At 42.0% G+C, this 20,231-nt stretch overlaps 1 protein-coding gene across 2 annotated transcripts; it reads right to left on the reverse strand.

Annotated features, from left to right (window-relative positions):
• Window positions 1-1,169: 1,169 nt before the first annotated feature.
• Window positions 1,170-13,289, reverse strand: LOC311050927 (uncharacterized protein). 2 transcript variants are annotated; one of them, XM_084065193.1, is made up of 4 exons: window positions 13,205-13,289; window positions 5,715-5,812; window positions 5,112-5,173; window positions 1,170-2,234 (listed from the first exon to the last, which is right to left on the reverse strand). In XM_084065193.1, exon 4 carries the CDS (start codon window positions 2,222-2,224, stop codon window positions 1,238-1,240), a length of 987 nt encoding a protein of 328 aa, XP_083921319.1. In that variant the 5' UTR covers window positions 2,225-2,234; window positions 5,112-5,173; window positions 5,715-5,812; window positions 13,205-13,289; the 3' UTR covers window positions 1,170-1,237. The 2 variants fall into 2 exon arrangements, with proteins under 2 accessions (XP_083921319.1, XP_083921318.1); XM_084065192.1 differs by having other exon boundaries at window positions 1,170-3,939.
• Between the last annotated feature and the right edge of the window lie 6,942 nt (window positions 13,290-20,231).

The following is a 20,231-nucleotide window of genomic DNA, read 5'->3' on the forward strand; positions in this document are numbered from 1 at the left end:
AAAGCACTATATTGTGATAGTAATCATTGCTATAGAGTGTTTTTTTCAGTAACAGTGTTAAATAGCTCTATATTGTGATAGTAATCATTGCTATAGAGTGTTTGTTCAGTAACAGTGTTAAATAGCTCTATATTGTGATAGTAATCATTACTATAGAGTGTTTGTTCAGTAACAGGGGTCTCCATGTCTCTCCACCTCTTTAATAAACAGAAAATACATCTTCAGGTAGGTGAACCATTTATCAGCTTCATTTTTATAGTGTTCCAGTTCCAATGTTGTTTTGCTCATTTCTTTGTGTCATCACTTCCAATTTCACTTGTTTAATCTATATCCTGACTGAGTTCTCTATCCTGATTGGATGAAATTGGTATCCCGACCTGAATATGTATTTTCTGTTTATTAAAGAGCTGGAGAGACATGGAGACTCCTGTTACTGAACAAACACTCTATAGCAATGAGTACTCAGTATAGAGTATCAGAATATAGAGCTATTTAACACTTATTTTCAAAAGAACGAAAATTCACTTACCCTACCTTTATCTGATAATTACTGTAGCACCCCACCCCTCATGCTGAACCCGCCCACAACTGGCCAAAGACACACATCAGGCAGAATGTCTCCTTCAAAAGGACTGAACATGATTCTAAAACATGGTAAAAAAAAAAAGGTTATTATAACATAATATAAACATAAAGAAGTGAACATGATTCTAAAACATGGTAAAAAGGTTATTATAAAATACGTATTTCTGTTTTACATAGTGAAAATGATTCTAAAACATGGTAAAAAAAGGTTATTATAAAATAAGTATAACATTTCTGTTTTACATAGTTGGGTAATCAACTCTTTGTCTCTCTTCTCTAAAAGTATTTTCTAAAGAGCTCAATGTGTGTTTCCTCATTAGCAGACATTATGATATAAAGACAAAATAACGGAATTGGTGATTATAATATTGCAAAGTTCAAAACATGTAGACAACTCCAAAAGGAAAGAGCATGATTCAACAACGTGTGTGTGTGTGTGTGTGTGTGTGTCTGTGTGTGTGTGTGTGTGTGTGTGTGTGTGTGTGTGTGTGTGTGTGTGTGTGTGTGTGTGTGTGTGTGTGTGTGTGTGTGTGTGTGTGTGTGTGTGTGTGTGTGTGTGTGTGCTTCTAAGTTCTGGTCCCTCACATCTGACAAGATTGTGTTAAGGTTATTGCACTGTACAACCCATGTACATTTCAACATCAGTTCAATTTCACTGTTTGTACTTCAAATTCCTTACAGTGTTTATTGCATCACTATAAGTATCCCTTTCACCCCCAAGAAACGGATACAAGGAACGGGAGGGAGTGAGAGTTTCAAAAAGCTCTGAACGTTCAACCTTTAGCTCTTTTTCATCTGGCAGATGGAATGCCAGGAGCACATGGTCCCACATGTAGAACTTTTCTTCACTTTCTTTCACCCTTATTGTTGTCTCCCCACCCTGATCACTGATCACCAGTTCCTTGTCATGGGCGTGGCATATTGCCTGCGCACGCCACGTCACTTTGTGGCTTTGTGGATCATACCTACAAATGGCCTGATCATGGTCATCTAGAGCAGGGTATGATGATTTTAACTTTGGCGAGTGAACAAGCACTTTATACATGATCTCTTGAGACTCGACAACCGTCTCATATATTTTCATTAAAGGCTTTTTATTACAACAGAACTGTTCTTGATACAGTTCCAGGAGCCGCCTGATGGGGAACGTGAATTGGTAGTTTCCATATCGTGACGCGTTGCTACGGAATGCAGGTGATGTGGTGAAGTCACTCAGTGCAAATGGTGATGTATAGTCATCGTCTGTTAAAGAGGATGAGGGAGGAGATGTGTTGTCACATGGCTCTGCTTTGTCATTGGCTGTTGCAGCGGATGAGGGAGGGGGTTGACATGTCTTGTCAATGTATCTCTTCTCTGCAGCCTGAATATCACTTTTATCAATGTCTAGATTCCAGTATGCCAAATTTGTACCTTCCCTCGCTTTAAAAGCACTGGACTGTATAATTCCTTTCAACCGACTCTTGGTGGTAAAATGAGAAACATTGTCCACAGTGAAGCATAGTTCTTCAGGGTATGGTGGTACGTCCTGAAACAGATAACGACTACCCCGTAGAGATCTCATCATCTTCAACACCTCCAGACTCATGTGCTCCCCGCTGAAAAACACTTCTTCTTTACCTTGTATATTCCTTCTTTTCATTTTATTTAACCTGAAAGCAATTGAATCTGTTTAGTGATGCATGGTGGAAAAACATGCTATTTACCAATCAAGGCCCCATTTTAGTTTTACAACGTTGCCCCCTGCAGGTACACACCAGAAATGAAGATCGGTGAAAGAGTTGGTGATTGATTGAACACTTTATTAATCAGAAATGTAAACAGCACGTGGTACAGTAAGACATTAAAGCTAAACAAATAATAACCATGTCCTGAGGACTTGTTTCCATTGTGCTCCTACAGTATGTATTCAATTCATCAACATAGCATACACAAATTAACACAATAATCCATGTCACATCAACACATACAAACACTATTATGTACAAAAGAGATGGGATGTTACATGTATCTCCCCTTTTGGTCTCCTGATAGATGTTTTTTGTCTGTCTTAAAGAAACAAGTGTTACACATCCTTTAATGGATGGTGTCAGGACATTACACATTATAGTGGCAGAGCAGTAATTAACAGGACAGTTGTTGCTGCTGCTTGGTACTGTGACTGGTTGACGCACAACACGCCTCTGTTTTCATTTAACAAATTAGCTGGCCAAAAAAAAGCCATTTCATGACATGTTTTTTTTTTAATCTTTTATTTTTATTTTTATACTGTTTTTTTTTTTTTTTCCTTTTCTTATCTTTTTTCTATATCATATTGTTACTCTACTTTCAGGTATTCTGTACTGTTACCTGTATCTTTGTTTCATCTTTACTGTGGTGCTGCTATGACAACTGAATTTCCCACGAATAACATTTTGAAGGCTTGAAGTCTCTGATTTTTCCTTCTGCAAAGTCAAAGGTATCAGGACGACCAGGGCCAATATAAGGTGTTTGCGTGTCACATGCTTTGAGACTTGTATATAGTTCTGTATATTCAATTTCAAGCACTTGACCCTCTGGTAGGTGGAAGGCAAGTGCCACTTCATCAAAGACGTACCACTCCATTCCTATACCGGTTGTATCGATTATTTCATTTTCTTTGTCAATCATCTCAAATTTGTGAGTCTCACTTATTGCCTGGGCACGCCACAGCATTATGTCTTTATCACTTTGATAAACACAAACAGCATTAGCATCATCACAGCTGAGTATTGGGTAACTATCAAATTTCTCGGTGGCTGGACTGTGAACAACGACCGTGTATGCAATTGCTTGCTTGAAAACCTCTGTCTCGTAGATCCTCATGACGGGCTGCTCTCCAGCACAACACTGATCTTGGTACAGCTCCAAAAGCCGCCTGATGGGAAAGGTGAACTTGTAGTTCCCATAGCGTGATTTTGGTGAAAACGCTGGAGACGTGGTGAATTTCTCCAGGAAAGGCTCCTGTCTCTTTCCTTTTCCTGTGGTTTTGTCAATGGAGTCAGAGAACTCTTTGTTGAGATATCGACTCTCAGCTGCTTCAATGTCATTTTTGTCAACGTGTAACCCCCAATAGACCAAATCTGCTTCCTTTCGGCCTCCCTTGAACCCACTTGACTCCATGATACTTATAAGAGCTGACTGGGAAGTCACGTGAGAAATGTTGGCAATGTGGAAGTCCACTTTGGGATAAGATGGAACTGTCTTAAACAGGTAGCCGTTGTTTCCATGTAGAGATTTAATCATTTTTAAAACCTCCAAACTCATGTGCTCTCCTTTGAAATAGTTCGAATCAATCGTCCCTTCAAAACGCTTTTTTTCTCTCCTCATTTTAATGCCCTGAAAGTAATAGAATAGACAGAATAATTATAGCCTATTATTTCTAATACAGTATGTACTATTTTAACATTATGTATTGCTTATTAATATCACTGTATTATCGGTAACACTTCCTATCAAGCCCGTATCTACAGTGCATTATAGTATGCTTATCACACTGTATAAGAATAGTTATAAGAACTCATAAGTATTCATCATCGTGAACATAGCGTCACAATCATTTTAATCACTTTATATGTTGGCTATTCAGAACTAGCAGATGTACAAGCTCACAGCTGATGAGAGCTTCCAAGACGTTTAGGAGAATCTTGAATTATTTTGATTTAATTTTTCATTAATCTTCTCGTCAGGGGGTCCATGGCACAAAATGGCACAAAACAGTTTGTGAACCACTGCACTAGTTGACTCATTCAAACCACACAGGTTAGATATCTCGGTTAAGTTCTTACCACCAGGGCGGGTCCTGGTCTTAAACAAACAGTCCCCTTTGTTTTAAACACTAATCATGAAGCTTAAAAGATTGTAGTACACTAAAGGTCATACATGATATGTATTATGTGCTTACAAGACGGTATAATTACAGTTATAAACACTCATATTGCAATCATACACATTATAAAGCGTTATATATACAGTAGCTAATTACTTAAAAGGTCAAATGTCATAATACTTAATAATTACTGGTTTGTCTGTCTGTCTGTCTGTCTGTCTGTCCCATTCAATGTCCATATATATCTCGGTCTGTACCTGTCTGTGTCCCTTTTATATCCATATAGAGAGAGCCCAGATCATAATGATGTCATATGCAATAATTAGGGCCTCTAACGTTATATTTCCAGACGGCTGCAACCCATGACTTGCATTGGAGCTACCACATTCTCCTAGTTGTATTTTGTTATGATTGTCTATATTTCTTGGTTAGGAACATCATTAATCTCAGATCAAATGCTTGGGGGGGCGTTACGTTGTATCATCATCTAAATCTGAGGGGGGTAAAAAATTTAGTATTTTTTACTTTGTGGAACGATTCTTTCTCTCATATTCTATTTTGATCCGATGGCTTATTGCACATACAGTGTTGCATACTGCCGATTGCCCATATTGCATTGCTTGGGCCCGTATTGCTATATATATGTTTAATTAAAATTGTAGTTATACAACATTATGCTCACCTCTTCTGTCTGGTGTGTTTAAGGAGGAAACAATCCAAATGGCTGTAGAACGCACCAGCTTCCTGCCACACAGTGAAAAAACGAAGAAGATACATTTTACTAATTTCACTTACGCACGCACACACACACACACACGCACGCACGCACGCACGCACGCACGCACGCACGCACGCACGCACGCACGCACGCACGCACGCACGCACACACACACACACACACACACACACACACACACACACACACACACACACACACACACACACACACACACACACACACACACACACACACACACACACATCTCTGGCCTTTGGCCGTTCAGCCTGGCAGAGAAGCCAGAGACGAAGAAAAAAATATGAAGTTTGACATCTTGTTTGAAATGACCAAACATGCCTAAGCCTACCATACGTGTAGGCTTTCACTTCAATTTGAAATGATTGACTGTCCAGGCACCCCACTACTAGAGATGAACTCCATTTACTAACAAGTAGTTACTCAACTCCCCTAAACTCACTCACAGTTTAAACGACACATAAACCAGGTTGAATATAAATATTTTTTCATTTCTTTCATATTTTCTATTCCAAGCACATCAAGTCTTACCTGTGTTCTTGTGGTGCAGAAGAAGTTAGTCGTATCAGTGCAGGTGGGATGTAGAAACTGTCAGTTTGGCATTCAGGTAGGCATGATGCAACAATAACCTGTTTATAAAAAATACAAATAAAACAACAGAGCAAGTAGAATGGATATAGATCTAATTGTTTCCCTGGGAAAGGTTTTGCTGAATGTGTGCAGTGGTTCCTTGCTTCACCTTCATACAACACACATGTTGACAGTAACCAGTAACGATGAATGAATAATTAATTCAAAATTTACTTGAGTAAAAGTACAAAAATATTGGCATCAAAATATACTTAAAGTACCAAAAGTAAAAGTACTAACTATGCAAAATGTCCCATTTCATGTTTTAAAATGTATAAATATATTTTGAAAATAGCAGATCTACAAGATCACAATGGGTCGCATCGCGACGCATTGTGAGCTTGTAGATCGGCTAATTTAAAACGGCCTAAATGTATATAGGGCTGAAGTGGTTAATGCATGTTTTCTAATAATAATCAAAATCTTCAAACGTAACTAGTAACTTAAGATTCCAAATAATTGTAGGGGAGTAAAGTACAATATTTGTCTCTGGTAGTGGAATAGAAGTAAAAGTACTGACATTTGGAAATACTCCAGTAAAATACCTACAAATTGTACTTAAGTACAGTACTTGAGTACATGTACTTAGTTACTTTACACCACTGCCGTACACAGACAAATGTGTCCGTGGCAGGGCTTGTCTATGTCCGTGGTCCATTTTAATTTTTTAGCAGGAAAAGACCAAAAACAGATCTGTTCAGAAGGATCTATTTGCTACTAAAGCAAAGGAGGTCAGAAACTTTGTCAACAAGTAAAGCTTGTTGAAAAAGGTTTTCACGGTTGAAAGTGTTTCAAAGTGTCAAAAAATAACAATATATATAACTAGTGAAAGTGCTCCAAGGAGCACAGGTCTCTGCCAGGTCAGGTAGGTTATCGTGGCCTCCTGGTGGCGCTATAATAGGCCAATGTGAAAAGGGTGGCATTTCCTCCTCGGCCTAGTGGGAATGTGCATGCAAATTTTCACGGAAATCGCAAGCTGTGTTCATGATTTGAGACATTTTGTTGAAAACGGACCAATCCTGCAAACTTTGGAAGCCAACCTTAGCCAATCAGGATGGAATATGAAATATCGGACAGATCCGTCTTGATCACATGACTATACTGTGTACCGATTTGCGTGATATTTGGATAAAATCTGTAGGAGTAATATCCAAAAATGGGTTTTGCACAAATCGGCCTCCTGGTGGCGCGATAACAGGCCCATGTGAAGGATTTGGGGCAGAGGTTCTGAATTGGCATCCAGGGAGTGTGTGTGCACAGTTTTGCAGGGACCGGGCCAACGGTGCCGGAGATTAGCTGCTCACAAACAGATGGACGGACGGACACACGGGCGGACACACGGACGGACGGACAGGGGGTAAAACAGACTCTCTCGGCATGCCTTTCGGCCTCTCGGAGACAATAATAGAGATAGACTACGTTACCCAGAATCCCTCAGCACTCTGCTCAGTTGTAACCAATGTCATTTTGACAGTATAGAGTTTCAACATTGTGACATATGTCCTAGTGAAACAGTGGCTGGTGCATGACAGAAGGCAGAACTTGAGCTAACAGTAATCATTACTAGAGTGTTTGTTCAGTAACAGGAGTCTCCATGTCTCCCCATCTCTTAAATAAGCAGAACATACAAGTGGGTTGCTTATTTCAGCCAATCAGGAGAGACCCACATTTATCAGCTATAAGTTTATAGTGTTCCAGTTTCAATTGTGTGTCTGCTCATTTCTGTGTGTCATCACTTCCAATGTCACTTGTTTATCCTCTGTGAGTTCTCTCTCTTGATTGGATAAACTCTGTATCCCAACCTGAAAATGTATTTTCTGTTTACTAAAGAGCTACCTTACATTAAATGGTGTCAAACCTAACCAAGTGGTGAGTCTACTTCTGAGACAATCACTTTAAAACTACAGCAGAGAGATCACACATCAAGTGGTGTAGTTTCACAGTTTGTCCAATAGATGGTGCACATGGACCACATTAAGGAGGATAGACGGCCTGCTAACACAGTGGTGACTCATTCAGATACATTCAGAGACATTTTACCTTCATGTGCACACAGATGATGTTCACATAAAATAAGCTTCTGATCCACCTTCTATGATGTGTGATGTGTGTGTGTGTGTGTGTGTGTGTGTGTGTGTGTGTGTGTGTGTGTGTGTGTGTGTGGGTCATGTGAGGCTGTTCTGTTCACATTCACTTCCTCAAACTCAACTCAACTACGACGAAAACCATGTGATCTAAAAGCATAGATATAGAAACCTAGATACCTCATTTGCCTCTGCAGTTCATTGGAGCAACCTGTATCGCAATACCCTTGTATTGCTTCCGCCCTTAGTCGCGTGCGTCACAGAAGGGGGCGTTCAGTAGGCCTCTGATTGGCCTACCGAACGTCCCCTTCTGTGACGCACGCGACTGAGGGCGGAAGCTGGTGCGCGCCCGAGATACAGACGCCTCAGAGCCGGAGGAGGCGTCTACCTTTATATGTCTACAGTATGTCTAAAAGTGCTCCAACCTGGAAGTGACCAGTCGTCTTTGTTCTCTCTGAACACACGTTCGTCTTCACCACAACGGACACAAGCCCTCAGGGCTGACTGTTCCTCAGTATCAAACTGTCTCTCAGTATCAAATTGTTCCTCAGACAACGATGGTAAACATGTAGAAACCTGTCAAATATTTAACATGCCTGTTGTGTTGTGTGACCCAAAACCACTGGCGTAGCGTGGACTCAAATGTTGACCGGGCAGGATCTGTATTCCCCCTCTTCTCATTTACATACGTTCAGCTGATAATACACAGGAGGGAATCACTAACCATAGAGGAGGAGCGAGAAAGAAAACATCTGACTTATATAATACAATTCTAGGGACTCAAAGACGCTTTGCAGTAACACATAACCACAACATAATAAATACATGAATAGTTAAACAGAATGCATCAATGGGATTAGGTGAGGGAAGGCAAGTTTGAAGAGATGGGTTTTGAGGGCTGTTTTAAAACACAAAAAAAGAAAAAACAAACACACTTCATCAGCTTTCAGAACACCAGACTACATGCATTAGTTGTATAAAAATCACTTACACTACATTAACCTGAATGTTGTTCACAATGAAGTCTGGACCTTTCTGTGTGTCTGCAGTTACTGTATGTTGTTGTATTTCTATCAGTGTGTCTAAATGGTTACTGTGCATCTATGTCTTTGTATTCATATCATCGAGGGTGCGGCTACAGTCCATAGTGGTTGTGGCTACAGAGTGAGTACAGTCATGTGTTTGTCTCTTACACACCTGAGGGCTAAACCTCAACTGGGAGGAGAGTCCAGTGTTGATTGTGCAAGAGAAACAAGCTTAACATAGGATTAACATAGGAATGAGCCTAGATGCATATCAATTGTCCATGGTGTGACCTGTAGTGTAGGTGTTAAGCGACGTGCGCACTACGTCATTAAACTAGAGTGCAACCACATACCACTGAAAATCACGGCACCCTGTCTTTAAACATATTAGGTGTGAGTGCCACCCTCTGTATTTTTGTTTGATTGATAGTGTAGTATGTTTTGTTGATAGTTGTGTATAGAGAAGTAATTGTCGTTGTTCAGTAGTTGGTAGGGTTTTGGTTTTATGGTATTTTAATGTGGCACTCACCAGTCCTTTTCCCTGTCTTTGTTCAAACACTGAATTCATTATATCAATCAGTTTCCTCCATTATTTTCACTGGAAAACATGTTATTGTCCCTTAACATTACATTACAGTCATTTAGCAGACGCTTTTATCCAAAGCGACCCCCTAATCCACCAGTTAGGGATGAAACACTAATCATAACTTCAGTTAAACTATGCCTAAACCATAATGCCTAAACCATAACCTCAGTTAAACTATGTCTAAACCATAAAGCATACAGTCTACCACAGTGTTTTAACACACACTTATGCTTGCATGTGTGGCAAAACACTGTCATAAACTGTATATGCCTTCTTCCTTCCAGTATTCCCTAGTGCCCAGAACGTTTTGGTGCCCAGATATCCCTAGTGCCCACTGTTCCGAGGTGCACACTTTTCCAGAGGCCTGGTGGCCAATTTTCCCCATAGTGCCTAGTATGTTTTGGTGCCCAGATATCCCTAGTGCCCACTCTGGCAAGGTATGAAGGAGTGAAAGATCAAACGCGTTTCAGAAGCCGTAGTCAGGATAGTCTAATCGTGTGCAAGTGCGTGCACGTGACCTCATTACAAATAGCCCATCCCCCCCCCCCCCCCCCCAGAAAAAAAAGAAAAAAAACACCAGTGAAACCTCAGTTCAACATGTAAACCACATATTGCTGTTGGACTGGTTTGACACAGAGAGAGATGGGTGCAGTCTGGCACCATGCCAAGAGCATTAGAGGACGCTTAGAAGGTATGTGTCTGTCTGTCTGTCTGTCTGTCTGTCTGTCTGTCTGTCTGTCTGTCTGTCGTGTAGTTGCTGTCAGGCAGAAACCTTGTATCATATTACAAGTTGTTTTCATAAGTTAATTCCCTACGAGTGTCAGATAAAAGTAGCAGATCTACAAGCTCACAACACGTCACATCATCGTGATGTGTTGTGAGCTTGTAGATCAGCTGTTTTCACTGTTTTAAACATGTTTTAGAACAATAATACAGAAGGAACAGTTTTGGACATACAAGTTTTCCACCCTATAGTAGCGTATGGCTGCTGCCTGGCTTCTCTGTAGATCGGCTATTTTCAAATAGCTGATAGACTGACAACTTTAATGCATGCAATAGAGCAGCGTTTCTCAGAGTGGGTGCTGTGGCACCCTAGGGTGCCGTGACACCCAAGTCCAAGGGTGCCACAGAATACTTTGATAATAGGCCTTTTAGGAATTCATCCATAAATATCACTTCATTTTAACCACTTATACTATACTTAGTCACACAGACATGTGTTTGCACTGTACTTGGTGTGTTCTTTTTTCCATCTACACCAAATCTCTTAGCCAAACATAGCCGATCTACAAGCTCTCACGTTGTGAGCTTGTAGATCGGGTCGGCCCCAAACGTGCATCTCACCCACCAATCAAATGTTACGAAGAAAAAGGTACAGCCAATGGAGAAATAGCACAGAAAATAGGATACAGTAGCATTTCTAACTTGTGATTGGGTGAGCAGCTTAAAGCCCGCCTCCAAAGTGACCTCACTCACTGTAAAAGCTCTTCTTCCGTCAAACAAGCTCTGAAGCAGAGCTGCCTCTCACTGTGTGCTGTTACATTACATACACACTGACTGACTGACTGACTGACTGACTGACTGGTTGGCCAGGTAAAATGTGCGGAAATAGCAGATCTACAAGCTAACAACGCATCACAGTGACCCGCTCATCACATTATTGGCACAGGAATGGCTCAAAAACAACACAAAATGATTGTGACACTATATTAGCACATTTTGCTGGGGACCCCCTGGTACCCCCCCCCCCCCCCCCCCCCATGACCCCACTTTGATAACCATCGCCTTGAGGGGTACCAAACAGTACAAGCTCTCACACTGTGAGCTTGTAGATCAGCTATTTCCAGTGTGCAATATGCTGCACAGCACAGTGCAGAAAGAAAGAAGCCTGCTACTTGCACAAACACACACACACACACACACACACACACACACACACACACACACACACACACACACACACACACACACACACACACACACACACACACACACACACACACACACACACACACACACACACACACACACACACACACACACACACACAAAATACAGACTTCAGCTGTCTAAAAGTCTATCGGTCTTTGAAAGGGTTTTCTGATGACACCTGGTGGTTTTATGGGGCAACTACAGCCTACCAGGAGTTACAACCTCAAGCAGCTTGTTGCTTTCAGTCGTTCAGAACGTTTCAGACAAGTTAGTTGTCTGTCAACAGGACTCAGTAGTAGACAGACAGGTAGTTTACTAGTTGTCTGTCAACAGGACTCAGTAGTAGGCAGACAGGCAGTGCTGTAGTGCTACTTTTAGAAGTGGGGGAGCGCCCCTATAACACACGTATGCGCACATGCACGCACAGTCAGTCACGCATGCGGACACACACACACACACACACACACACACACTATAAAAACATGCAGACGTAATATGAAAACATTGTGACAGCGCACCTTGACCAATATGAAAACATTACATTATATATGTTATGAACAGCATTAAAATGTGAATTACATCAATCAATAAATATGAATGACAAAAATATACATATATATATATGGCTACATGCATGGCAACAAGTGCATGGCAAAGGATTCCAAATACACAACTATAGATCGGCCCCATCCACGCACAGTTAGCAGGCTGATCTCCACAGCATCAAAGTTCTCTGTGCTGCGTGTGTACTCACCCAATAATTAATTCCTAAGACTTGGAGTCACATATTGTCCTCTAGTTTCATATCCATTTGAAAGTTCTGCCAGAAAACGTGTGTTTAGTCAAATATCTCCAGGATTCACACAGACAACATTGTCTGCCAGCGACGAGGCCGGACCTGAAATGACTGCTGGACTGAACATATAAAAACTTCCTTTGGAAACAGTCCACGTTTGGGAAGCACAAAAGTATGGGTCACACAATTGACAGGTGCGTACGATTGGTGCGGGGTAATGAATCACACCACCTGCCAATTGTGTGCCCCATACATTTGTGCTTCCCAAAGGACGTTTTGATATGTTCAGTCCTGCACACATTTCTGGCCCCTCGCCCGGACAGAAAGTCGTCCGTGTGAATCTCGTGGAGAAGTGGAGATATTTTACTAAACACACGTTTTCTGGCAGAACTGTCAAATGGATATGAAACTAGAGGACAGTATCTGACTCCAAGTCTTGCCGCGGAGATCAGTCTGCTAACCGTGCACGGATAGGACCGATCTATGGCTGTGTGCTTGGAATACATGAAATGTATGTAAGATCACAGACATTCTAGGCCTAGTCAGTCAGATGAGGGGATTCCTCTTACTACTTACTTACTAACTTTGTAAAGCATTGCTTGTTTTATGTTATATGTGTGCTGTGTTTGTCGTTTTCTTCTCATTTACATTCGTTCAGCTGATAATACACAGGAGGGAATCACTAACCATAGAGGAGGAGTGAGAAAGAAAACATCTGACTTATATAATACTCTTCTAGGTTCTCAAAGACACTTTGCAGTAACACATAACCACAACATAATAAATACATGAATAGTAATAAAGCATGCATCAATGGGATTAGGTGAGGGAAGGCAAGTTTGAAGAGATGGGTTTTGAGGGCTGTTTTAAAAGACAAAGAAAGAAAGAAAAAACAAACACACTTCATCAGCTTTCAGAACACCAGACTACATGCATTAGTTGTAGAATACAGAATAAACATCACTTACCCTACATTAACCTGAATGTTGTTCACAATGGAGTCTGGACCTTTCTGATCTGTGTACTGTATGTGTGTATCTAGTTCTAATAGTGTCTAAATGGTTACTGTGTATCTATGATCTTGTATTCATGTCATAGTGCGTGCGGCTACAGTGTGGGTGTGGCTACAGTCCCCTGTTTGTCTCTTACTCACCTGAGGGCTAAACCTCAACTGGGAGGAGAGTCCAGTGTTGCCAGATTGTGCAAGAGAAACAAGCAGCCGGGTCAACGAAAACAAGCCCAAAAGGAGCAACTACGCCAGCACACACTCACACACACACACAGATCAGCTGTTTTCACTGTTTTAAACGTGTTTTAGAACAATAATACAGAAGTAACAGTTTTGCACATAGAAGGTTTCCACTCTATAGTATGGCCGCTGCCTGGCTTCTCTGTAGATCTTTGGGTCTATTTTCAAATAGCTGATAGACTGACAACTTTAATGCATGCAATAGAGCAGCGTTTCTCAGAGTGGGTGCTGTGGCACCCTAGGGTGCCTTGACACAAGTCCAAGGGTGCCACAGAATACTTTGCTTATAGGCCTATTAGGAATTCATCCATAAATATCACTTCATTTTAACCACTTATACTATACTTAGTCACACAGACATGTGTTTGCACTGTACTTGGTGTGTTCTTTTTTCCATCTACACCAAATCTCTTAGCCAAACATAGCCGATCTACAAGCTCTCACGTTGTGAGCTTGTAGATCGGGTCGGCCCCAAACGTGCATCTCACCCACCAATCAAATGTTACGAAGAAAAAGGTACAGCCAATGGAGAAATAGCACAGAAAATAGGCTACAGTAGCATTTCTAACTTGTGATTGGGTGAGCAGCTTAAAGCCCGCCTCCAAAGTGACCTCACTCACTGTAAAAGCTCTTCTTCCGTCAAACAAGCTCTGAAGCAGAGCTGCCTCTCACTGTGTGCTGTTACATTACATACACACTGGCTGACTGACTGACTGACTGACTGACTGGCCATGTAAAATTTTGCGGAAATAGCAGATATACAAGCTTACAACGTGTCACAGTGACCCGCTCATCACATTATTGGCACAGGAATGGCTCAAAAACAACACAAAATGATTGTGACACTATATTAACACATTTTGCTGGGGACCCCCTGGTACCCCCCCCCCCCCCTCTTTTTGAGCAAAACGCGAAGAAAAACAAAAGCCTGGAGATCGAGGCTAAGTTCCAATTAACACAATAATGTCCAAGCTTCACTTCAACACCGCCCTCTTCAGCACCTTGGACAGAGTCTCTGGGTTGAGAGGAGCATAAAAGGAGAAGAAAAATAAATGAAGATGGGCTTCTTAACTAAATCTGGTGACGGGCGCACCACAACAATAGATTAAAGTTCTGAACGATTATTGAAATAGATGAAAGAGGCTCTGCCTCTGCTTACCTTAGAGGTGAACCTTCCGGGATTTTCACTCTGCAAAATCATTTATATACTATACCTTCAGATCCAGCTGGCGTGCACGGTATGCTTGATGGACAGTGTGGCAAGTCCACTGAGATGACCCTGTCCCGTAGTACTCCACAGATAACCTTTGATCAGCTTTAATTTCGAGAAGGAACGTTCGGCTGATGCCACTGTGACTGGTATGGTTAGGAAAAGCAGCAATACAGTGCAGACTTCGCCGAAACTAGCACTAATGCTGTTGTTCTCCACAATACGAAGTTTCGTTAGCTCATGGATGGTCTTAACCTTTGCAATGCTGTCTCTTAACTATTCCACCTGCTTCTTTAACATCTGTTACTACCGGGACAAACTCACTCGCATCAACAGCACCGCTGCCAAGTTAATTGTTCTCCGTCACCCAGCCTGGCAGAGCTGGCAGATACATCGAAACCTCAATAGAAAAGGACATCACACGGCATCATGCCACACAAACACCTCACCCTATACTGACCTCTAAACAACACTCAGGTGCAGAAGGGCTTGCTTTGGGAATAACATGAACCGCCTTACAAATAGGCCTCACTGGGGAATTGGGGAAACCCCGCCCCCCGGAGCTGATCTACAAGCTCACAATGCGTCGCATCGCAAGGCATTGTGAGCTTGTAGATCTGCTATTTTCAAATGGCCAAAATGTATATAGGGCTGAAGTGGTTAATGTATGTTTTGTAATAATAATCAAAATCTACAAAGTAACTAGTAACTAAGCTTTTCTTATATTTGTAATGGAGTAAAAGTACAATATTTGTCTCTGAAATGTAGTGGAGCAGAAGTAAAAGTACAGTAAACAGGAAATACTCCAGTAAAGTAAAAATACTTCGAAAATTATTGTAGCGTAGCATATTTTAACCATCACCATCATCATCATCAGCTCGAGACGAGAGAGAGAAAGAGAGAGAGAGAGAGAGAGAGAGAGAGATAGAGAGAGAGAGAGAGACTGAGAGAGAGAGAGAGAGAGAGAGAGAGAGAGAGAGAGAGAGAGAGAGAGAGAGAGAGAGAGAGCACGGCCATTCAAGCAATTATTAACCTATATAACAGACTAGCGTATTTTCACAAAAACAGTTGACAGCGAACGGATGCACATTCCACAAGACCGGTCCCAAATCACGCCTCACTGTACAGGCCTGATTGTGTATGTCTAATTCGAAACTGGCCCTTGTAAAAGTCATAACCCCCCCCCTTACATATTTACGTTTTTCTTTCTTTTTCAATTCTAGACTGTTTATATGATGTTCTGCATAGTAGTGTATATATGTCTGTCATCTAATGTCACTATGAATTGAGTACATAAGGACCCCATTTGAAACAGGCCGTTTCATGGGTTTTTTAATCCTATTTAGTTGACCTTGTATTTAAACGGTACTCTCTTGTGCTTTTTCTCTGCAAATCTCTAAATCAGGGGTCTTCAACAGGGGGTCCGGGACCCCTAGGGGGTCCTCAGAGTAACTACAGGGGTCCACCAAATCTTTGTGTGATATGATTTTTTTTTTTACCTTAACCCTATAGCATCCGTTAGCCAAAAATAGCCGAACGTTAGCCAAAAATAGCCGATCTACAAGCTCACAACGCCTCGCACTGCGAGGCGCGAGATCGGCTATTTTTTAGCAAAGAGGTATAGAGGGAAAAAAAGAACAGTAAACGTAAACAAAAAAAGTTGAATCTAAAACACACTATAGAGGGGGTCCCTGCTTCATCTCTCTGTCTCAGCTAGGGGGTCCTTGGGCTGAAAACGTTGAAGACCCCTGCTCTAAATGAAATGTTCAATCAATCAGTCACACACACACACACACACACACACACGGCTGTCTGTCATTGTACGTTGCTATTGTGTGCTGTTCTCTGGGGACAACGTAAAAATCGAAGGTCTAAAGTGAGGAGTGATCTGCAAATTCTTCTTTGTTAATTATTAATTCCGTGAATTCGGGGAGCAATGGTACTGGCACTGAAAAGAGATCGATGTGAGGGTGCATCAGTCCAACAAAGCTTGCGATGTTGTTTTGGTACATTTATTGTGACAGTATTGCATTAAGTCTGACAGAAATGAAAAGGTGGGGGCTGGGAGGGAATGTTCAGCACAAGGCTGTTGAATGAATGAATGAATGAATGTCTTTATTGCAGACAAACTGTCCAAATGAACATGTTATAAAAGAGCACGTTTGTTAGAAAATACAGGCTTTTAAGCCAATATGTCTCATAAGGCTAGATGTTTGTTGTTTGTTTACATTTATCTTTGCTATTAATATGTAGAATTTTAACGTTAACATTATTTCAGGAACACTAAATTCTATCAAAAACTTGGTGGCCCTCTACACCTCAGAGGCAAATATTGTACTTTTACTCTACTACAATTATTTGAAAACCTTAGTTACTAGTTACTTTGCAGATATACATTACGATGTTATGAAACATACATTAACCACTGCTATTTTCAAACATTTTAGAACTTTTACTTTTGGTACTTTAAGTACATTTTGATTCCAATACTTTGGTAATTTCACTCAAGTACATTTTTAATTCTGGACTTATACTTGTAACAGAGTATTTCTATTATGCAGTGTTGGCATTTTTACTTAAGTAAATAATTTGAGTACTTTTTCCGCCACTACCTATAGACGGGTTTCCTGTTAGTAAACATGAGAGGATGCAGCGTGCGCAGTGGAGGGACGAGCCTATAGAGGGCGCTATTACCCGCAGCAGCTCTGGTCAAATGTCCATTCATAAAATAAATGGTCTTCACCGGGTTTAATGAAAGTAGATTAAATTATGCAGTTTGTAATATCGTGTTTACTCAATAAAAATGATTTGTCGGAAGTTGGATCTGTTTGTCCTTTATTTGTATATAATAGCAGCATTATGCCTATTATGCCTATAATAGCAGCATTGTGATTTTATATTACTCCTACAGATTTTGTCCAAAAACACGCAAATCGGTACACAGTATCTCTATAGTCATGATCAACACGGATCTGTCCGATTTTCCATATTCCATCCTGATTGGCTAAAATTGTCTTCAAAAGTTTGCAGGATTGGTTAATTTTGAACAAAATGCCTCAAATCATGAAGGCAGCATGCGGTTTCCATGGAAAACTTCCACATACTGTTGATTCCCACTTGGCCCAGGAAGAAATGCCACTTGAAAACTTTCAAATCAGCCTTATGGTGGCGCTATAACAGGCCGATTCACGTTTTTACCTACTGCACCGATCTGCAGAAAACTTTGCACGCACACTCCCTAGAGGACAAGGAAAAACCTTTGCCTTTTCACATGTGCCTTTTAGAGCGCCACCAGGAGGCTGACTTTTGTAAATATATATATTTTTTTGCTCTTACTCCTTCAGATTCTGTATCTCTATAGTCATGTGATGAAGATGGATGTGTCCGATATTTCATATTCCATCCTACTTGGCTAACATTGGCTTCCAAAGTTTGCAGGATAGGTCCGTTTTGAACACAATTCCTAAAATCATCAACGCAGTGTGCGATTTCCGTGACATTATTTTGCAAGCACAATGGGTCACTCGACAGAGACTGCCCTCCTGGCAGTGGCGGAGTCACTCCATGCCGCTAGAGCGAACTCTCTCTCCTCTGTCCTGATACTCCTGGACCTGTCTGCAGCGTTCGACACAGTGAACCATCAGATCCTCCTCTCCACCCTCGAGGGGATGGGTGTCTCAGGCTCTGCACTCTCCCTGTCCTGACGGGTCGCTCCTACCAGGTGAAGCTGGGAGGGTCTGTGTCTGAACCACACAGGCTCACTACTGGGGTTCCCCAAGGCTCGGTTCTGGGTCCTCTTCTCTTCTCTCTCTACACTACATCTCTTGGTGCTGTCATCCGCTCCCATGGCTTTTCCTACCACTGCTATGCCGATGACACCCAGCTGATCCTCTCATTCCCCCCCTCTGACACACAAGTGGAGGCACGCATTGCTGCTTGCCTGGCTGACATCTCGGAGTGGATGTCGACGAACCACCTGAAGCTCAACCTGGACAAGACCGAGCTGATGTTCATCCCGGGGAAGGGCTGTCCTCACCGAGACATGGCCATCACCATTGAGAACGCTGTGGTGACGTCAACTCGGACTGCGAAGAATCTGGGTGTGACCCTGGACGATCAACTGTCGTTCTCGGCTAACATCGCATCAGTGACACGGTCCTGCAGATTCCTCCTCTACAACATCAGGAGAATTCGGCCCTTCCTCACGGAGAAGGCAGCCCAGGTGCTCATCCAGGCTCTTGTCATCTCCCGCCTGGACTACTGCAACTCCCTCCTGGCTGGCGCTCCGGCATCTGCCATCAGACCCCTGGAGCTTGTTCAGAAAGCTGCGGCTCGTCTGGTGTTCAACCGCCCCAAGTTCTCTCACACAACTATCCTTCTCCGTTCCCTGCACTGGCTCCCCGTAGCGGCTCGCATTCAGTTTAAAACCCTGGTGCTAGCCTATAGGGCAGTGAAAGGAACAGCTCCCTCTTACCTCCGGGTATTGGTCAATGCCCACAACCCTTCCCGACCACTCCGGTCGGCCACCAAGGGGCGACTGACTCCCCCGCCACTCAACGGTCCTTCTGGTCGATCGACACGGTCACGACTTTTTTCTGTTCTGGCCCCACAGTGGTGGAATGAACTTCCCACTGATGTCAGGACAGCAGAGTCACTGCCCATCTTTCGCCGCAGGCTGAAAACCCACCTCTTCAGGAAACACTACCCTTCCTCTTTGCCTGGCCTACTTGTTGTTAACTAGTTTAGGAACTATTGTTGTATTGGATTGATTAGCTCGTGCTCATTTGATTTGGCTATTTTATCTCATGTGCTTGAAAGTAGATAGCTGATATATTGCACTTTTACCTTAGCGCTAGGTATACTCTTGGTTGCTTGTTTTTACAGGAAATACACTTAAGACCTCTGGTGATTAGTAGTTTCGTTCCCTACCTATGTTGAATACACTTATTGTAAGTCGCTTTGGATAAAAGCGTCTGCTAAATGACTGTAATGTAATGTAATGTAATCCCACTGGGCCGAGGAAAAAATGCCACCCTTTTCACATTGTTATAGCAACACCAGCAGGTCTAATTTAGAAACCACATTTTTGGAACAAAATGCCTGAAATCATGAATGCAGTGTCCGATTGCCGTGAAAGGCCTAAGAAGAAATGCACCCTTTTAACATTGGCCTATTATAGCACCACCAGGAGGCTGTAATAACCTACCTGACCTGGTGGAGACTTGTGCTCCGAGGAGCACTTTTTCTAGTTTACAAATGATGTTTTATGATAAATGCACACACAAGTATAATTATCTTTTGTAAAAACTACACATTTGTTTTTTTTTTGCAAAAGTCACACACATTTGTAAATCATGGAATATTTGAGACAAATCTCTCCCCATAAAATTGCCTAGATAGTGGGTCGACGGTGGATGTCACAAATGTAAAATCTGGACTTGGCGAGGCACACCATTGCTCCGATCGGCACCAAACTTGGCACAAACACTGTTCAGGGGACAGCACACTTTGGACTTCCCCATAAACTAGATCAATC

Source organism: Gymnoscopelus microlampas, assembly GCF_963454915.1.
Source record: "Gymnoscopelus microlampas genome assembly, chromosome: 8".
Taxonomy (NCBI): domain Eukaryota; kingdom Metazoa; phylum Chordata; class Actinopteri; order Myctophiformes; family Myctophidae; genus Gymnoscopelus; species Gymnoscopelus microlampas.

What these genes read in the sequence shown, in the direction of transcription:
- LOC311050927 (XM_084065193.1), bottom strand. Translation starts at nt 2,224, where the DNA reads ATGAAAAGAAGGAATATACAAGGTAAAGAAGAAGTGTTTTTCAGCGGG.